This window comes from Acomys russatus, chromosome 20 (assembly GCF_903995435.1).
Source record: "Acomys russatus chromosome 20, mAcoRus1.1, whole genome shotgun sequence".
In the NCBI taxonomy this organism is placed as follows: Eukaryota; Metazoa; Chordata; class Mammalia; order Rodentia; family Muridae; genus Acomys; species Acomys russatus.
Window position 1 is genome coordinate 34,556,334 of NC_067156.1, and position 19,043 is coordinate 34,575,376.

General features: G+C 35.8%; 1 protein-coding gene across 2 annotated transcripts in view; it reads left to right on the forward strand.

The window, feature by feature from the left end:
• Positions 1–13,486, forward strand: part of Ap3s1 (adaptor related protein complex 3 subunit sigma 1) — a 35,612-nt gene extending 22,126 nt beyond the window's left edge. Inside the window, exons 4-6 of one of the 2 annotated variants that reach the window (XM_051163016.1) lie at positions 2,338–2,409; positions 4,023–4,130; positions 7,085–7,131. In XM_051163016.1, coding sequence (XP_051018973.1) covers positions 2,338–2,409; positions 4,023–4,130; positions 7,085–7,120 — 216 coding nt within the window. In that variant the 3' untranslated portion in view covers positions 7,121–7,131. Of the gene's footprint in view, positions 1–2,337; positions 2,410–4,022; positions 4,131–7,084; positions 7,132–13,105 lie in introns of those variants that run through there. The other variant, XM_051163015.1, reaches the window with a different exon arrangement.
• Positions 13,487–19,043: the final 5,557 nt, after the last annotated feature.

Sequence of the window (19,043 nt, forward strand, 5' to 3'; positions counted from 1 at the left end):
CAGTATGGTATCTTGTATCTGGAAGTGTTCAGGCTCTGCTGTGTGCTAGATTCTAGTTTTCTTTTAATGGGGCAAATAATAATACCAAAATAGGTGTGAATATTGATAAAACATCCTGTATAATGTCTGTGATGTTGTCAGTTACCACATTTCATCACATCATGTATTTCTAAGAAAGGAATATAAACGCTGAAGAACTGAATTGACAGTTCTTTTTTCTTTTCTTGTTTTGTTTTGCTTTGTTTGTTTTTCAAGACAGGGTTTCTCTGTGTAGCCTTGGTTGTCCTGGACTTGCTTTGTAGACCAGCTGGCCTCGAACTCACAGCAGTCCACCTGCCTCTGCCTCCCAAGTGCTGGGATTAAAGGCGTGCGCCACCACCGCCCGGCCAACAATTCTTTCTTCGATGTCTTATTTTTTGAAATGTTTATACATATTTTCCCCTATATGGTATACGGTGTCTTGGCATGAGTTTTATAAGGTGGCACATTTATATAATAAAAAGGGCTTAGCTGGAGAGATGACTCAGTGGTTAAAAACATGTACTAGTCTTACAAAGGACCTGAGCTCAATTGCACGTCAGGTGCTTTAAACTGCCTGTGGCCCCACTGGATTGGGCACACGCTTCTAGACTCCTCAGGCATTGTACTCACATGTACACGTGTGTGCACACACGGGCGTGTGCACACATGTGTATGCAAATAGTTAAAAATAAAATTATTTTTTAAAAGTAGGCTTAATTGGAACAATTGATAAGCAAAGAATACTCAGTTGAAAAAGATCCCCTGGTCTTCCCTTTATCCTATAGTGAGTTATACTGCAGTGTGTGTTACTGACCTACCAAATTGACTGGTGCCTGTGTAAGTATATTATGTAATCTTTGCACAGTAAACTTCATTTAATGACATTCCTTAGGATAGACTCCTTTGTTGTATGTCCTATGGTAGGTAGGTGGTGGGAGAGTCTAAGCCTCTGAAGACTAAGCTGTCTCGTAATAGATTCTTAGTAGCTTTTGAATGATGGATTTTCAGATTTTTTTATTAAAGATGAAATGCAAGAATGTTCTTGTGATAAGGGAATGGGACCCTGTTTCTATGTGAATATGTCACTTTCCTGACTGCATTCTATTATTAAACTGAGTTCTAATCTGGTATATTTTTTGAAGTGAAAAAAGTTAAACATATGATTTCTTCAGTAAACTAAAGCAATTTATCTCCTCCTAGCCTTTGACTCTCTCATTTTTTAAAAAAGATTTATTTATTTATTGTATATGAGTGCTTTCTCTGCAGAAGAAGGCATCAGTTCACATTATAGATGATTGTGAGCTGCCATGTGGTTGCTGGGAATTGAACTCAGGACCACTGGAAGAGCAGGCGGCACTTTTAACCTCTGAGCCATCTCTCCAGCCCTTCCTTTGACTTTCCTAAGGACAGAGGTTAAGTCTGGTTTTATATTCTCAGTATATAACTAGCTACTTACTAGGTATGGAGCTATCAGAGTAAAATGGACTCTAAACTTCCTATCTTTTTAAAAAAGTGAAACACAAGGGGGCGCTATTTACCATATCACGTCTAGGTCTTAACTTTTTAAAACTCATTCTTTGAGAAATTATAATGGGATGGTACTTTTGTGGTCCAGATTAGGATCTCTAAGGTCCTTTAGATTAAAAAAAAAATCTTCATATACTTTTGCAGATATAATTTTGCTAAGTATATAACTTGCAGGCTCTGGGTTTCTAAATATACTAACATTTCTAACTGTATTAAATAATTTTTGCTGAATGAAAAGAAAATTGGTGAATAGGTTTTTGAAGAGGGTCTGATGCTTCTAATCACACTTACTGTTTGAATCTTAAGAATGGGAGGATGTATGGGATGGGATAGAAAATGAGATGTAATATGAATTATTTTATCTTTCAATAAAAATGTGTTAAAAAAAAGAATTAGTTTCAAAGCTTTGTGTGGTGGTGCACACCTTTAATCCCAGCTCTTGGGAGGCAGAGGCAGGTGGATCTCTGTGATTTCGAGGCCAGCCTGGGCTACAAAGTAAGTCCAGGTCAGCAAGGACTGTTATACAGAGAAACCCTGTCTCAAAAAACCAAAAAAAAAAAAAAAAAAGTTAGTTTCATAGCTGGGCAGTGGAGGCACACACTTGGGAGGCAGAGGCAGGCCGATCTCTGTAAATTTGAGGCCATCCTGGTCTACAAAGTGACATTTGGTTTTTTATTATAGTTTTGAATGTTCAAAAGGAGGTTCTGATAATAGAAATGTTTGCCTGCCTGCCTTACAGATAATAAGTTTGAATTCACTTACATACCTTTTTGTTTTCTTTTTCCATAGGTATTTGTGGAAACATTAGACAAATGTTTTGAAAATGTCTGTGAACTGGATTTAATATTCCATGTAGACAAGGTACTGGTTTTTAAAATATCAAATAGTTTATTTTTTAGGAAAAACGATAATTTGCATTTGTCAGAGTAAAATGGAATTTAATGAGCGATGGTTTTTATTCTATTAAGATTATGTTTAGCATGAACCAGGCTACTGTGTGCTTGCAGGGAAATAGTGAGATTATGCCCTAGCAGAGTTCATATCTAGAAGGGCAGAATATTGGTGGGAACATAGTGGCCATAGCCTGAGCGCCTGTGATTGGAGGAAATTGCATTTAAACTGGATTATTAAAATGAATAAATGTTCTATGAACAGAAACAGAGGCTAGAAAAGTAGAGAACCATATTGGCAGAAATAAAATATGGGCTGTTTTTAAAAGAGCAGTTGGTATTGATCAAGAGGACTGATTTTGAAGATCAGCTGTTACTGCCTTGGAAGCACTTTAATATTTTAATATTAATATTTTAAACACGTTTCTCTTTGCAGTGTTGTTGTTTTGTTTGTATATGTTCGGAGGAAGACTTTTTCTTGCAGCATAGAAATTCAGGTTTTAAGAATTGAGATTTAAAGCAAGCAAATTAAGAGCTTGTTGGAGTAGTCAGAAGGATATTTCCACCAAGGGAGACTAAAGAAAGAATTGGTCAGAGTTGATGGCTATTAAAAGCTGAAGTGAAGCCAGGTCTGGTGGTACATGTCTTTAGTCCCAGCACTTGGGAGGCAGAAGCAGGTGGATATCTGTGTGTTCAAGGCTAGCCTGGTCTACACAGTGAGCCCAGGACAGCCAGGGCTACACAGTGAGTCCAGGACAGCCAGGGCTACACAGAAAGGTGAGAAGGAAGTTGTGATGTCTAACCGGGGTTGCTGAACGATGGAGATAATGAGACCTAAGAGGAAGAGACCCCAACAGATACAGATTGGGTTTTATACTAATTATGTAATCTGGTTGAGGTTGTTGTTTTGTTTGTTTGGGTGGTATTTTGTTAGTTTTTCAGTTTATTTGTTATTTTATGTTTCTGGATGTTTTGTCTACATGTGTGTATGTGCACTACATGCATGTGTGGTGCCTGAGAAGCCAGAAGAGGGTGTCTGATTGGATCTTCCAGAACTGGAGTTACTGCCAGTTGTGAGCTGACATGTGAGGTGCTGGGGATTGAACCTGGGCTCTCCAAAAGAGTAGCCAGTGCTCTTAAGTTCTGAGCACCTCTAGCCATTGTTTTTATGTTTAAGAAAGGCTTGATTCACACCCTGACAGAACGGAGGGAACATGCACCTGAAGCTTAGGAATTGTTTATTTCTGTGAGGTTTCCACTTAATATTTTTGGATCAAAATTGACTGCAGGTGGATGAAACCTCCAGAAAGTGGTAATGCAGATGAGAGAAAATTCTGTAGTTAATATTTATCACTTATTTTGGCTGCTTTTCTAGATAGTCTCATTCAGTTCTTTCAGTAATCTTGTGGAGAACTAACATCTCTGAGCGCTGTATAGGTTGGACAGTTGCCTGCAGTTTCATGGTTCTGATGAATGTGGAGTATGAACCTAATTACAAATTATTTCAGCAGATATTAGAACAAAATCACTGAAATAGTGGTGCTTTTGTAGTGAATTGTCTGTTTATGTTAATGTTTCTTTTAGGTTCACAATATTCTTGCAGAAATGGTGATGGGGGGGATGGTGCTGGAGACCAACATGAATGAGATTGTTACACAGATCGATGCACAGAATAAACTGGAGAAATCTGAGGTAAGACTGGGAAGTGCTGCCTAGTGAGGGCTCTGAGCATGGCTATGCGCTATTATGTACGGCTCTGTAGCTGCACGGTTTGTCCGTTAGCACCAGCCTTGAGGTACAGCTGGAGTGCCCATTCAGCTTCAGAAAATGAGTAACCTCGTTTTAGGAGGTCAAAACGTCCCAAGACTGCTGACCTCCAAATGGCTTTACCCTGCTTCTAGAGGGGGAAAGGAGAGGAAGCCATGCTTGGTAATAGGTGGTTAGCCAGACTACGCATCAAGACAAGAGAGTCAGTACCTTCATCTTTTAAAATCCTTCCCAAAGGTCAGTAACAAGTTTATACATTAACACATACATTTTAATATATTCTATAGTGAAACGTGTTTGTAGCTAACTCTGTGTTGTTAGACCCAGCCTTGGATGGAGTAGGTTGAGTAAGGATATTTGTCCCTCAGGGCTGGGTGCGGCCCTGCTGTAGACTTTGGTCACTTCTTTTAGAGCTAGGCTTCAGATCAGTGGCAGGCGCTGCATCCGGACTATCCCAGTTCGTGTCCTCTCCATGGCCACTGCTTAAGGTGCACGCTTAGCAAGGAGAGCAGTCTTGATACTTTATTCGCCATTGTACCTACTTTTAGAGACCCTCTTTTATAAATTATAAATGTTGTCCTGGCTGGCCTGGTGCTCACGGGGATTTCAAAGTGTGTGTCACCATGCCCAGCCATGAATGATTCTCTTACATTTTATAACTCAGATTGGAAACAAGACAAAACAAAAAACAAAAATGCTACTACCACCACCACCCAAAACACATTATACATAATTATTAGTGGAAGTTCAAACACTTGGTCAGTTTCAAGTCAATATTTTTATAGAAGGAGTGGTGTTGCTTACACTAAATTAATTTACAACAGGTGAGTTCTGAAAAATATCTTGTTCATACTTAAGGTTCAGTTTGATACAATTTTATGCTCACTTTAATTGAAGAAAGTACAGCATATGAGTGAGAAACAGTTGAAGCTCCTTATAAAAACACTTTCCTGTGTTTGAAAGTAAAGGTAGTCTTCCATTTCTCATTGTCTCATCTTGCCATCCCTGTTGGTTTCCAAAGGAGAGGCTTGTGATGGTGGTGAGGACCTTAAAGTCAGGACCCGCAAAACAGCTGTGTTGTGCATGTTCCACCACCTTTTTTTACATTACTGAGTTTTCAGAGCAGAAAACATGCCATTGATTATTAGAAAAAGTTTTGTTTTAGATCAAGGAAATGAACTTTGCTATTCAGTATATTTATTTGCAACTTTCAGTGCAGTAAAAGAAAAATTGTTAACTTGAATCTGTCATTTAAAGTTTTAAAATGTTGACTTGAAATGTATGCAAACTTCACAAAACTCCATAAGTACAGGGTTTAAATGCCAAGGCCACAGTAACATAATGCATTAGTAGGTGGCCTAAAATGAAGGGTGAATTTGTGACTCGGTAATAATCTGTGAGCACACACTAGGCACATGACTGGCTTTTCACATTTTAGGGACTCGTTTTCTATTAGTGGTGGTCCCTCCTTTCCTCCCCTTCCTTCCTTCTTTCCTTCCTTCCTTTCCTTCTTTTCCTGTTTCCTTTAGTGTTTTATATAGTATTTGCAAAATTCAAGATCAGGAAGTACATTTTGGGTGTCTGGTTTTTTATTTCCCAGTAGACTATATTAAAAAATGATAGTTTTCTTAGGTATGGAGAGTGGTAAGATGCAGAATTTACATTTTTGGTGGGAATACTATAGTCTTATAAAGTAACTATGCAAAAATAGGCTTTCACATGCATAATACTGTTTAAATAGTTTAGAATATTCACAAATGTTTCTGATGGTCATCCACTGACTACATTTCAGTATATATAATCAGCTGTTATCTGGTGCTGAATTAGTTTTCTGTGCGTATGTGCTTTGCAAGAAGGTATGTTTTAATCAGATAATGATTAAATCACCAAATTGTGTTATTATGTATTTCTCTACATGTGACATCTTATTTCTCAAAATAGTATTAAAACTATATTGACTTTGTGCAAGTTGTTATTAACTTAACTTTATTTTTCAATGTTTGGAAGGCCACACACTAAAATTCAAGTCTTCATAGGCTTTAGTTTTTAGTTAATGTCAGGTATTTAGACCTAACCAGTGATTCCACAGATGAATTATTTGAAAGCAAAATATTTATGTAAGTAATTTTTTTAATGTACAAGTGTTCTTCATGAATACCTACATGCTGGAAGAGGCCAGGCAATCCCTTTATAATGGTTGCTGGGAATTGAACTCAGGACCTTTGAAGAACAGCCAGTGTTCTTAACCGCTGAGCCATCTCACCAGCCCAAGAGCAAAGCATTAATTTCTTCATATAGTCTACTTAAATTATTATAAAACAAAAACAAAGAAGACCTAACTAAAACTCTGATTGGTAAAAAGAACTGATCATATTTGTAAGATTTATATGAACTATTTTAGGACTATCTTCTAGCTTTTGAAAGTCATCTTAAATGTAATAAAGATATGACTTTTAAAGTATGAATTTATCTAGGTTATCTTGTCAGAAATCAAGTATGGTGACTTTAAGGTAGTGAGTTTCCAGTGGTAGAAGAAAGTGACCAGTTTAGTTCCTAAAGGAGAGAAAGACAGAAGCGTGCACAGCGTGTTTTCATCTGTTATGGTTTATTGTCTCTTTGGAATTTTGGGAAAGGAGGGTTTAAGCTGGGAGGTTGGGATTTGGGGAATCCTGAGAGGCATCCAGTAATCTGCCAGGGAATAAATGGAATTCTGGGGGTGGTAGAGGGTGGGCTGGGAGGCTTGTTGGAATTATGTATTTTATGTTATTCTTAAGGTGGATAAATGGGTCTGAATTGAGTTACTACTTTTTAAGTCAGTCTTCCTTTTTTTTTCTGAACATCCTGATCTTTCTAGCTCTTTCCATTCTTCTCTCTTGCAGACCTTTATCTTTCAGTCTCCCAGACAGGACAGGTAGACAAGGTATTGCTGGCTTTGAGAAAACGTACTTAACAAAGGGAAAGCAAAATGATGTCGAAGGCAATTCTTTTTAGGCCAGACTCAAAAATTCTTTGTGTTAATGAACCCATGTAGTCCCTGTAGCCTATTTTCATTCTAGTTTTTCCTTGTAGTTTCTCCATCTTTTATTGGACGTAGTGTATTTTACTAGTATATCATTGGCGTCATGTTTGTTCTGTTTTGTCTGCCTGCATTGTAAAAGAAAAATTTTAATTCTTTGTTTTTTTTTAAATATAAAAACATGGTCATTTAATTGAAAATTGCATTTGTAGAAATGACAATTTACTTTATATAAAAAGTTAATTTTAAGCATTCCCTTAGCAGAACCAATTTCATTTTAACATTGGCAATATATATATAGATATGCCTGTAGTTTTTTTTAAAAAAACAAATCTCTACATTAAGGGTCTAACATAAAGTTACCTGCTGATTTGGAAGCTGTGATTTGAGTTTTCCATATAAAGTGGGAAGCAGTGAAGGTTAGAGTAATGACTGATAAGTAGTACCTTTCCCTCATAAAATGGTTTTCAGTTCCAAAATCTTAACAGAATTATTTCTACAGTTTTGACTTACAGGTGCATATTAACAGTGGCTAACAAAAAGACCAAACTTTCAAAAGATGAATGAAGTGCTCTAAAAATAAAATAAAATTATATATACCAAAATTCTGAATGTCCAAACACACATTGTATTATAAAGCCTATTGGAAAATATTTGAAAAGTTTTTAAAAGCTAAATTTTCTTGTTTATACCACACAACAGAACCCACAACCTCCCCATACTCACCCACCCACCCTGACACACACAGACACACACACACACACACTCCTTTGATTGTTTTTGTTTAATACCATAAATTAACTGAATTACTGTTTAAAAAGCTTTACGGTGGTAGTGATGATGAACACAGTTGTTTTGTTTTTGTTTTTAATAAAATCATTTCAGGAAAAAATTAAGATGGTTTTAAACTTCGAGTTGAACATTTCCAAATCAAAATAATTTACTAAGTCCTGTAGGAGATAAAATGCTCTATAAGCTAACAGTCATTACCTGTCCTGACTAGCTAGAACAACCTTCGTGAGAGAGTCTGGCACTGTTGTTCAGTCATGACATTATTACTCTGGATGGGTTTGAGAAGTAGTGATGCATAGTAATAGATTTATAATAATAATAATTATAATGTAAATCTTATGCTAAGATTATATGCTATTATCGTGAAGCTCAGATACAACGTTTGGTCCCTGTCTCTAAGTATTATTTTCTGATATGGAAAATATATAATGACCTCATTCACTTCATTGTTTAAGATCACCAGCAATTTCTATGTTCTAGTAATTACTTATATTAAACTACTTTCTAGCAAAAGAGCCAATAACCACTTAGGTCTTTTAACTTCTATCCAGAAAACTAGTAATTGAGTTTAAAGAAAATTAGACACCTGTTTTAAAAGAGTAGAGAATAGAAAAGGTGCCCTAAAACACAGATGTGGGAACTCATCACATGAGTTGATACTTTCCCCTTAACTTGATAGGAACATTTATTTTGTATTTTTACAAAATTACTATGAGGTCATGCGCTATGGTCAGAACTACCTATAATCAGCCCATGAATGTTATTAGTCTGCTGTGTTTATTTCTGTGCCAGGTATTAAAGCTGTGGGGCTAGGTGTGGTGGCATGCACCTCTAGTCCCACCACTTGGAAGATAGAAGCAAGCAAAGTTCAAGGCCAGCCTGCACTTCATAGAGAATCCCCAGCCAGCCAGGGCTGCTTAGTGAGATCCTGTCTCACTAGGAGAATAAGAAAGAAAGAAACACAGAAGAGAGAGACATTAAAACTGAAACTGAAGATGTTATACAAGTTGATGTTTTTAGGGTTTAAACATTTTTGAACATTGAAATTTCTCTAAAATTGTTTATGAAGTATGAGATAGGTCTAGCCCATAGATTGTCACCAGAATTTCTAATGTGTTTGTAGTTATGATGTTAAGCACTGCCTTCAAAGCAAGAAATAAGCCTGTTTGGGCTTGCTTGGTTTTTTTGTTTTTGTTTTTTTTGAGATACAGTCTGACTATGGCTCAGGCTGGCTTTTAACTGAGTTCTGGGATAAAAGTCATGTGCCACTGTGCTCTGCAGGTCAATAAATTCCTACATTAAAGTTAATCTGCCTCACATTAAGAAATTAAAAGATTTGATACCTTCTGTTCTACTGAAAAACATTAATTTAAAACATCATTATTTTGTTAATGATTTTGAGTCTGAAACCATTTAATACCATGTTTATTAATGTTGGTCTTATTGATTTGGGTGCTAGGTCAAAATTGTGAATGTTCATATAGCAGTTTCCAGAAGGAAGGGTGAAGAAATACTTTAGTTTGTATATATCACCCCAACTACCATCTTATAATGCTGTATTTCAAACTTAAAGATTTTAAGATGGTAGGATGGTATTTTACACATTATAAATAATACGTCCATAAACTATTAATTTCTATTTCCCTTCAAGAAAATTGATTACTGCATGAGGAAAAGGAAGTTTTCAGGTTCTTTTAAAAATACTTCAGCAGTGCTGCTTTTTCAGTTTTGCTTGCACATATTTTGTTTATTTTTGGGTCTGGCAATTTAAAAACAAAACCAAAAACAAATCATATCCATCCATTACTATCTTTGTGATTCAGGTGCTTGAAATTTCCAAGAGTATGTCTGTACAAGTCTTCTATCTGTTTGGCCTCATTTTGGTATACTTGCAGACTTCATTTTGTTTTCTTTCTCTTAATTCTGTTAATTTATTTAATCTCACGGGAGAGAAAACATGACCATTTCTTTTCTCTGTGGTACTTCATTCTCTCATCCAATTCATACTCTTAGCTGCTTTGGGTCCATATTATTTGTTTTTGTTAATGGAGTGGCCGCTGCTTAGCTGCCATGGTAGTGCGCTAGTGTAACAGACGGAAGCAAGTTATTTCTCCAGTAAAACTTCGTTTCCTTATTTTTCCTCTGTGTCCATTATGCAGCCTTAAATCTTTATGAGCTATGCTGTACTGTCAAGATAGCTTATTTTTACCTTTTAAAACTACTATATATATATATATATATATGAATGTATGCCACTGAAAGTGAGGTAAATGTAATTTCTGTAAATGTTGCTGTTGGAAAAGTTGTTAGTAAAAGTTTTATCTATTTGCTTTGAGTACATCTTTTTAAAAAAACGAAACAATAACCAGAAACTTAGCTAAGATGAAAGTAGTTTCACCTGTGTCAGAAAATGTATTTTTCCCCCCTAGTGGGAAATTACCTTTTCCACATTTTATGTTTTCCACATTTAACAGTTCATATAAAACTGTTAAAGAATTGACAGTCATGGACATCTGAAAATCAAACTTATTTTCTGCTTTGATGTTATATATATGAGTAACACCGTCTTTTTGTTTTAAGTCGTAATTTATTTTCAAACATCTGCAATTCATGTAAGCTCTATGAAGCAATCAGCAGACCTGCTTTTCTTCATAGAAGGATCTGATCTCTAAATATTAGCTTAATTGCACTTAAGTATATATTTCATTATTTACCACTATTTACTTTCCTGATATACATACTACACAAAAGTATTGAACATGCTTGAGAAATAATTTGATTCTGCTAATTCATCTGCGTGTTCTAAATAGTTCCCGTCCTCTGCATGTCTATGGCTTGCTGCATATGTGTAGAAGAGGGCTAGATTGTTGCACTTAGAAACTTGTGGTTTTGCATAGGACTATGTGGCATGTAAATGCCATTGACATCAGTTTCTATGGTGATTTTATGTATTTTCATTAGCAGCTAAGAGTTGACACCATCTTTGGTCACAGAAATGGTTTAATGAAATGTAGCAGAATGTTTTTCTTTGCCTGAGCTTAGTTAGCTATACATATGGTATCATAGAAAACAAGGCTTCAGGGTAGTTAATACAGAAAAATAGGTCTCCTGTTTATAAAGGTAAACTATAAATAATGTGTAATGTGTAAAATAAGACACATATTCTTTCATAATAATAAAATCTTTTAATAATTTATACCTTTAAAAATATTTACACTCAAATATTTTTCTGTAGTCGACTTTTCATATGTAGCCCTTTATGGAAATTCCACACTAAAACAGTAGCAAATTGATCTTGAAATTTGAAAATTTATCAACTCCTTGACCTGAAAAATTTATGATAGTTCCAGATGTGTACGACTTTAAAATAATTCCGTTTCATTGCAGACAATGTGCTTTTGGGACAAGAAAACTTACAGGGTAACATATCTCTTTGCACTGGATTCTTCTTTGTTCCCAAGTCATTCTAAATTTTGATATCTAGGACTTTTACTTGAAGTTACCAAATTAAAGATCCTTTTGAATATGATATATATTCAGTTACATTATTCTGAAGATATGATATTTAGCTGTATCTTTAGCGTCTTTGCGGGGTGGGAAGAAAATAGGGTATACCATGAGCTTCATTCTTTCAGGTAGGTACAAATGAAGAAGTCAATCAAATTTTCAGTCTTGTATCACAAACAGCCTTCATTAAATTACAGAAAATGAATCTCCCACCCTATCTGGACTTGGGTGTGGAGCTTGCATCCATTATCACCCATATCACTCATTGCCTGTGTGGGCCATATCTATTATTAATACGGTTTTACTAATTTTTCTATTTCCAACCCTAAATTGATAATCCATGGCTTTTATTTTTATTGCTTAACAATGTTTGTATCCTTTATTTAGCAAATAGTTTACACTGGCCTATTTTGTATCAGACAAGATTTTTCTCAGGTAACAACAGCTTTATTATTATTATTATTTTAATTAAAAGAGGTAGGATTACGGAAGAAAAAACTTAAATTGGGAAAAGGGAATTTAAAACTATTGCATCTGTCATGGACATTGTCTTCATATATGTAATTGATCAGAAGGGAAGATTTTTTTCTTTGTGTGTTTTGTGTAAAACAGTGCCATTGAACTCAGATGTATTGGTTGGCTTTGTTTTTTATATAGTCTGAATTTTTTAAAAACGTTGAAATTGTTGATGTATGTTAAATCTTGACAATGAAGCCTATTATAACTCAAAAAATTAGATATCTATGTATTTTTCTTTCATTTTTGAGCTTAGTTTTTGTCAAATTATTTAACAAATTATAAATGTTTCTACTAGAAGAAGCCAAGTATTATACATTAATGATGATAACTGTATATTTAAATTCATTTCGTTATATAGATTATTCTTTCTCCAAGTTAGTGTGGTTGAAACTCAGCATGTGTTGAGTCTATTTCAGATGACAAAGTATGTTTATTCATTTGATTTCCACTAACCGCTTGCTCAGGAGAGTATCCATGCAGTTTCAGCTTTGAGTAGAATTATTCTTTTTGGACTAAGACTTCCCTAAAGGTGTGATTTTTTTAAAAATGTTTTAGACCTTTCTTAGAAAAGTTTGGAAGAACCCCCACAGTATTAAGGTTTAACAATGAATGAAGAAACTAAATAATTACTATTTTATCTTACAGATATACATTAATGATAATTTCCATTTCAAAATAAAAAAATCTGTCATGATTGTTTCAAAAGATGTTAAAAAGGAAACTAATAAACACCACTCTTCTAAATTCATGTCTGTTAAATTGTATCTAAAATTTTAGCTTTTATTTGAGCATTGTGTGGTATCTGGGTAGCACACATATCTTGTACTTAAATCTTTCTTTACATTGTTATTGCATGTATTCACTGTATTTTCTAATGTCTCAACTGTTTTCTCTTTATAGATTAGTATTTCAAAGTAACCATCTCATACTGATTCAAACTACCATCTGCTCTCTAAGCTTGTTATGTGAAAACCTTTTATCATTGTCTTCCATTGCTAAGTTTGTTTGTAATGAGCTACACCTGAGTTGTACATTTTCTTTTTCTTTTATTTGCTTCCGTATACAGGCTGGCTTAGCGGGAGCTCCAGCCCGTGCTGTATCAGCTGTAAAGAATATGAATCTTCCTGAAATCCCAAGAAATATTAACATTGGTGACATCAGTATAAAAGTGCCAAACCTGCCCTCTTTTAAATAAAATATTAAAAAGGCCACTCCCAGGTAAAACCCAGAGGGAAAGTCATCTAAGTTTACCATGCAGTTGTTTACCAAAAATAGAGGAGGAGAGTCTTAACTTTGCTCTTGGATTTAAGTCAAGGTACTGTATAGACGCTGCAAAAAGTCAGTGTGGAAGTTAAATGTTGCTTTTCTTGCTCAGTGATTTTAAAGAAATTGAGTAGTTCCAGTGTGGTTTTTTTTTTTCTTTTCTTAATTGCATTCCTATGCCCATATAAGGCATGCCTCTATATATTGGCTATTACAGTAATTCAAAAGTGAGTGAGATGTTTCTTTTAATTATTGTACAACCCAAGATGTTGATGTTTTGTATGGATCACAGTGCAGCCTTCTCTAATTCTTTGCTGTTTGTCACAATTGTTATTTAAAGAACCAAGTGTGTATGCATGAAAACAGACCTTTTCCTTAGTTTAAATAAACTCCCAGGTAACTGGACTTCTAAAGTACCATTTCGTTTTGCTTGGTATCTACTTTAGCAATAATTTTTTTTACAACCTTCTGACTCAACAAAGTAAATAAAAATATATTTTACCACTGTTAAGCAACTGTCAGTGTTGACTTTGTCAATTCACACTCATATTTTCACTCCTCAGAAGCTCTCTGAATTATTCGGGAACTGCTGTGTCACAGATTGAGTGGTGTATCTCAGTGTGCTTATTCTGTGTGATGAGACTTGCAGTGGGAAATGTGTGTCTTTTTCAAAAAGATTAAAGAACTGTTTTGTTTTTCTAGAAATATCCTTGCCTTAACCTCTTTGCTTCCCATTCTTGCCCAGATAATGAACAGTGACGTCAGCAGATGGCTGGTTTTGAGGATAGTGTTATAAAATCATAGCTAAACTACCTGATGGGTCTTGGTTGGTTCCTTTTGCCTTTTAAGTTCTAGCACGTGTTCTAATTTCTTGTCATGGGCCCATATTGTCTCACGTGGTCTTACCTCAGGAGCTGACGGTTCCTTCTTCTCAGGCTAGACCATGGTTTTCCATATAGTTGTTCTCTTTCCAGACATGTTTTCTTTGAAGCATTTCTTCAGATTTGTTTTCATATATGAATTTTACTCTAAGAACTCTGTAAGAGAGAAATTACTTTTTAATATTTTTCAAGCTTTGCCTCTTTATTTCACCACGTTAAGCAATAAGGCAAAACAATAATGTATTATTCATAGAGGTTTTTTTTCCCCTTACACTGAAGCATATTTATTTTTCTGTGGAATTGCAGACTCCATTCATACTGATGTAAAAAGGAAATTGAATCTTTGGTGTGCAGTTTCCATCAGTTCCAAGATGGTAAAAAGTCTTGGAGGAAAGTCATACAAGTGGGACTTTGTGGGGTAAGAGTGATCAGAAAGAAAAATAGTGAACTGCTGAGACTACATTCAGGGATTTGCTTAGGATAGTTGAGACACTGCAGGAGCCAGTAGTAGAGGGAGCGAAAGATAGACCTGGGCTACTTGATGTCCTTGTTGTCGGTCTTTGAGGTCTCTGTTCATGGCTGACATACCATAAAGCATAGCCAGTAACTTGAAACTTTTGGGTGTTTCAGAATGTAACAAGGAACATAGATTACTCATGTTTATACTTTCAAAGCATGCTAGGTTCTTTCTTGTCTTCTGACTCTTCAATCTATGGAAATTTCGTGGACTAATTGTCCATTTTTACCTTTACTTTCTAAAGGTGATCTAAAATGTCTTTACTTTTCATTATTCCAAAACTTGACAACCCAAGTAAATATGAAGAAAAATAAATGCAAAGTTTTGAAGTTGAAGGGCTCACAACGTGCATAGTAAAAAAAGACTCATCCTAGTGCCCTAGTTGGCCTGGTACTATGTAATAAAATAACATACACTGGGTAGATAATAAATGACAGACATTGATTTCTCACTGTTCTGGACACTAAGACATTTCAGATCAAGAAATCAGCAGATATTTGTCTGGTAAGGGTCTTGTGTTTTAGTCCAAACAAACACCTCTTATTTGTGTCCTTAGAAGATAGAACGGACTAGGGAGCTCTCTGGGCCCTCTTAAGGACACTAATCTCATGCATAAGGGCTCCATCCTCATGAAATAATTGCCTCTAAAAGGCCTTCGTACTTTTGGCATTGGAAATAAGCATTTCAGCATAAGAGTTTTGAGCAGTGTCTTACTCCCTTTGAGCTGCTATAAAAGCTCATAGCTTATAAACTAGTGACATTTGTTTTTAATAGATCTGAAAGTTTCCGTTCAAGATGAAGCCTTCAGTATATTTGTTGTTAGGTAAGATCACATTCCTAATAGAAGGCACCTACTTGCTATGTCTTCACATGGTGGGAAAGCTCAAACAGGCTCCATTAGGCCTCTTCTTAGTGTGAGTGTATTTGCGTGCGTGTGTGTGTGCGTGTGTGTGTGTGTGTGTGTGTGTTTACACATGTACATTACAGTGTCTGTGGAGACCAGAGGACAACTTGGGTGAGTTGTTTGAGGACTGAACTCAGGCTTGGCAGCAAGTGCCTTTACTCCATGAACCGTCTTTTGAGACAGGGTTTCTCTGTGTTAGCCTTGACTGTCCTGAACTCGCTTTGTAGACCAGGCTGGCCTCCAACTTACAGAGATCCACTTACTTTGCCTCCTGAGTGCTGGGATTAAAGGCATGCGTCACCACGCCCGGCCCCCTAGTTACTTTTTTAGAGTTCCATTTTCTATATTATTTATTGTAATTGTTGGGGATTAAGGTTTGGCTTGGTTCATCATTGATGTTAGGCAAGCGTACATTCAGATCATAACACCAAACACATTAAGATTCTAAAATCTGTGAGAAAGTAAGGATAAGAAAGAAAAAAAAAAAAGCCATACATTAGAAAAGGACTATTGATAAAATACAAGGAGAAACGACTTTATAATTTCTGAAGAAAAAAATTTGGCACAATTCTGTGCCAGTCAAGTTTTCAGTTATATATGAGATTATAATAAATATATTTTCTTCTTATATAAAATATTTATTTTATTATTTATTTTATGTATATGAATGCTTTATCTGCATGTACACCTGAAGGCCAGAAGAAGGCATCAGATCTCATTATAAAGGGTTGTGAGCCACCATATGGGTGCTTGGAATTGAACTCAGAACCTCTGGTTAAGAGCCGCCAGTGTTTTAACCACTAAGCCATCTCTCCAGCCCAATAAATATATTTTCATACATGTAAGCTTTAAAAATATATTTCTTTTGCTTTCTTATTATCATCTGAAATATGTAGGCCACCAAACTACTTTATAAAATAAAGACATGAGATAATCTATTCACCAATAGGTACAGGCAGGATGGAAAATGAGGGAAATTCACTGTGCATCTGTAAATCTTAGAACCATAGCTTTGCAGCAGACCTAAATGACAGTTAGTCTTAATTGAAACAGGAAAATAAAGGTTTCCAGGAAAATTTCTCTAAGGAAAATATAACCCATGTTTGAGTGGGTTCTGGAATTAGTTGGCTAAATGAGGTGTGCAGCTGTGTGTAGGAGTATCAAGGTAGATGAACAGATATTATCTTTAACAGATCCTTCAAGTCTTAAGTATGTAAAATGTCTAACAAGAAAGAACCAAAGTATATTGTAAAAATTAGAATATCTTTTGTGGGCCTAAAAGTAGTAGGGAAATTAAAAAAAAAAAAAAAAAAAAAAAAAAAAAAAGAGTTGGTAGACCTGACATACCAACATTATAGTAATTGGTAAGAAAAACAAGTCAATAATTTTAGTACCCAATAAATACATAGCAACCCTTGGCCTCTCTGTTAGTCAGGGAAAACAGGTTAAAGGAACACTTAGGTCAGTGATTCTCACCCTTCCTAAATGCTGCGATCCTTTAATACAGTTCTGCATGCTGTGGTGGCCCTCAACCATACAATTATTTTTGTTGCTATTTCATGCATGTAGTATTCCCCCCAGCCATTATGAGTTGCAGAATATCTGATATGTGACCCCCAGAGAGGCCGAGACCCATAGGTTGAGAGCCATTGTATTAGATGTTATTTCATCTTGGCAAAAATTAATAGAATGGACTTAGGTCCAGTGGTACAGATGATTGGAGGAAATGAGAAAGCTCTCATATTGATACCTGTGTTGTGATTTAGTGTAACATTTAAAAAATAATATATTAAGTTCTGTATGAAATTTTAATGAAAAATAAATATATACAAACTTATCTTGTTTTTATCACCTTTTGATTCCTATCTTGTTTTGGTTTTAGAAACAGGATCTGTGTTTCCAATGCCAGCCTTCTTAATCCTCCTCACTCAGCCTCCTAAGTGCTGATACTGCAGCTGTCTCTCCACTCCCAGCTGATACCCTTTAATATACAGGCATTTTTATATTAATTTCTACAAACAAAATAGTATGAAATTAATTGCTTATCTATAAAAAAGTGGTTAAAACGTAGCAACTGCTGTTCTATTCGTAATAGCAAAAGACTGGGATGACCCAGTGTCTGTCAGCGATTCGATGAAAGGCCATATTATGTCCATACCATGCACTTCTATGGCACTGTCACAAAGAATAAAAAGGTCCCTGAATATTGCCAAGAAATAGCCCTTAGAGTACACTACTTGGTGAAAAAAAGGAAGATATGCAAGTAGATCTGTGGTATGTTATATGTATGTAACATATAATGTCTATCTTCAGAAAAACCATATGTAGGGAACTATTGAGAGTTTATTGTGAGGAAATGGGTTACTTGATGTTGTTAAGGCTGACAAGGCCCAAGATCTGCAGCATCAACTAAACCGTGGCTCAGAAAGATCCGACGCTTCTGCCTTCGTCCTAAGGGAAAGCCAGTCTCCCAGCTCAAAGGCGGTGACACAAGAGGAGGGATCCCCTAGGGGCCAGGCAGAGAAGCCATAAGATATTGTTTTAAAAAAACAAAACCAAAACCAAAACGAGTACATGTATTTACCCTTTTTTAAAATACAAAGGTAAGTCATGCATACACGTGAACCTTCTCAAAAGTTCATCAGTTTGAAACTATTTTATATAGTTCTTATATTATTAGAAACCCCTAAAGGTTGAACTTGAGCCAGATGAACTGATTTATGTGGTGAGCTGGTAGTATTACTGCCCAGAGAAGAAGAAGTACTTCACTTAAAACTTGGCGATGCATGACTAAAGACAAGCAGACCTGTGCTCTCACCCTCTCACTGTTCTTGAGACTGGGTCCATGCTTCCTTTTAAGTGATGGATCTAGTTCGTACGTCTCAGCCCTGAAGATGACAGTGTACTAGTACAAATTGCAGGTTGCCAGTGTGACATCATTTAGAAGAGATTAATAAAATCATGGTGTGTGTGTATGTTTCATATGCATACACATATTACATACATGTGTACACATACACACATATACATACAGTATTCATCTGGTAAATGCATTCTGTATGTGTGAGTGTGTAGGTGCACATGCGTTTAAGAGGCCAGAGCAGTATATCAGATGGGTATCTTCCTCTGGCACTTTTCCTCGCTGCTTTGAGAAAGTCTCTCACTGAGCTAGAAGCTTACCATTCTGCCTAGGATAGGAAGCCCTCAGGCCCCTTCTGTTTCCACCACCACCACCGCTACACACCACACTCCATCACCTCTACCCCCACCTCCCTTGTCTCTCCCCCTACCCCCCAGTGCTGGAGTTACAGATATATGCAGCCATGCCTGGCTTTGTTTGTTTGTGTTTTATTTTTATTTATTTTTGCTTTAATCAACTTCTGTTCACACAAAAGTTGTGAGAGCAAGGATTTAACTTGGCTAATTAAAAAAACAACAA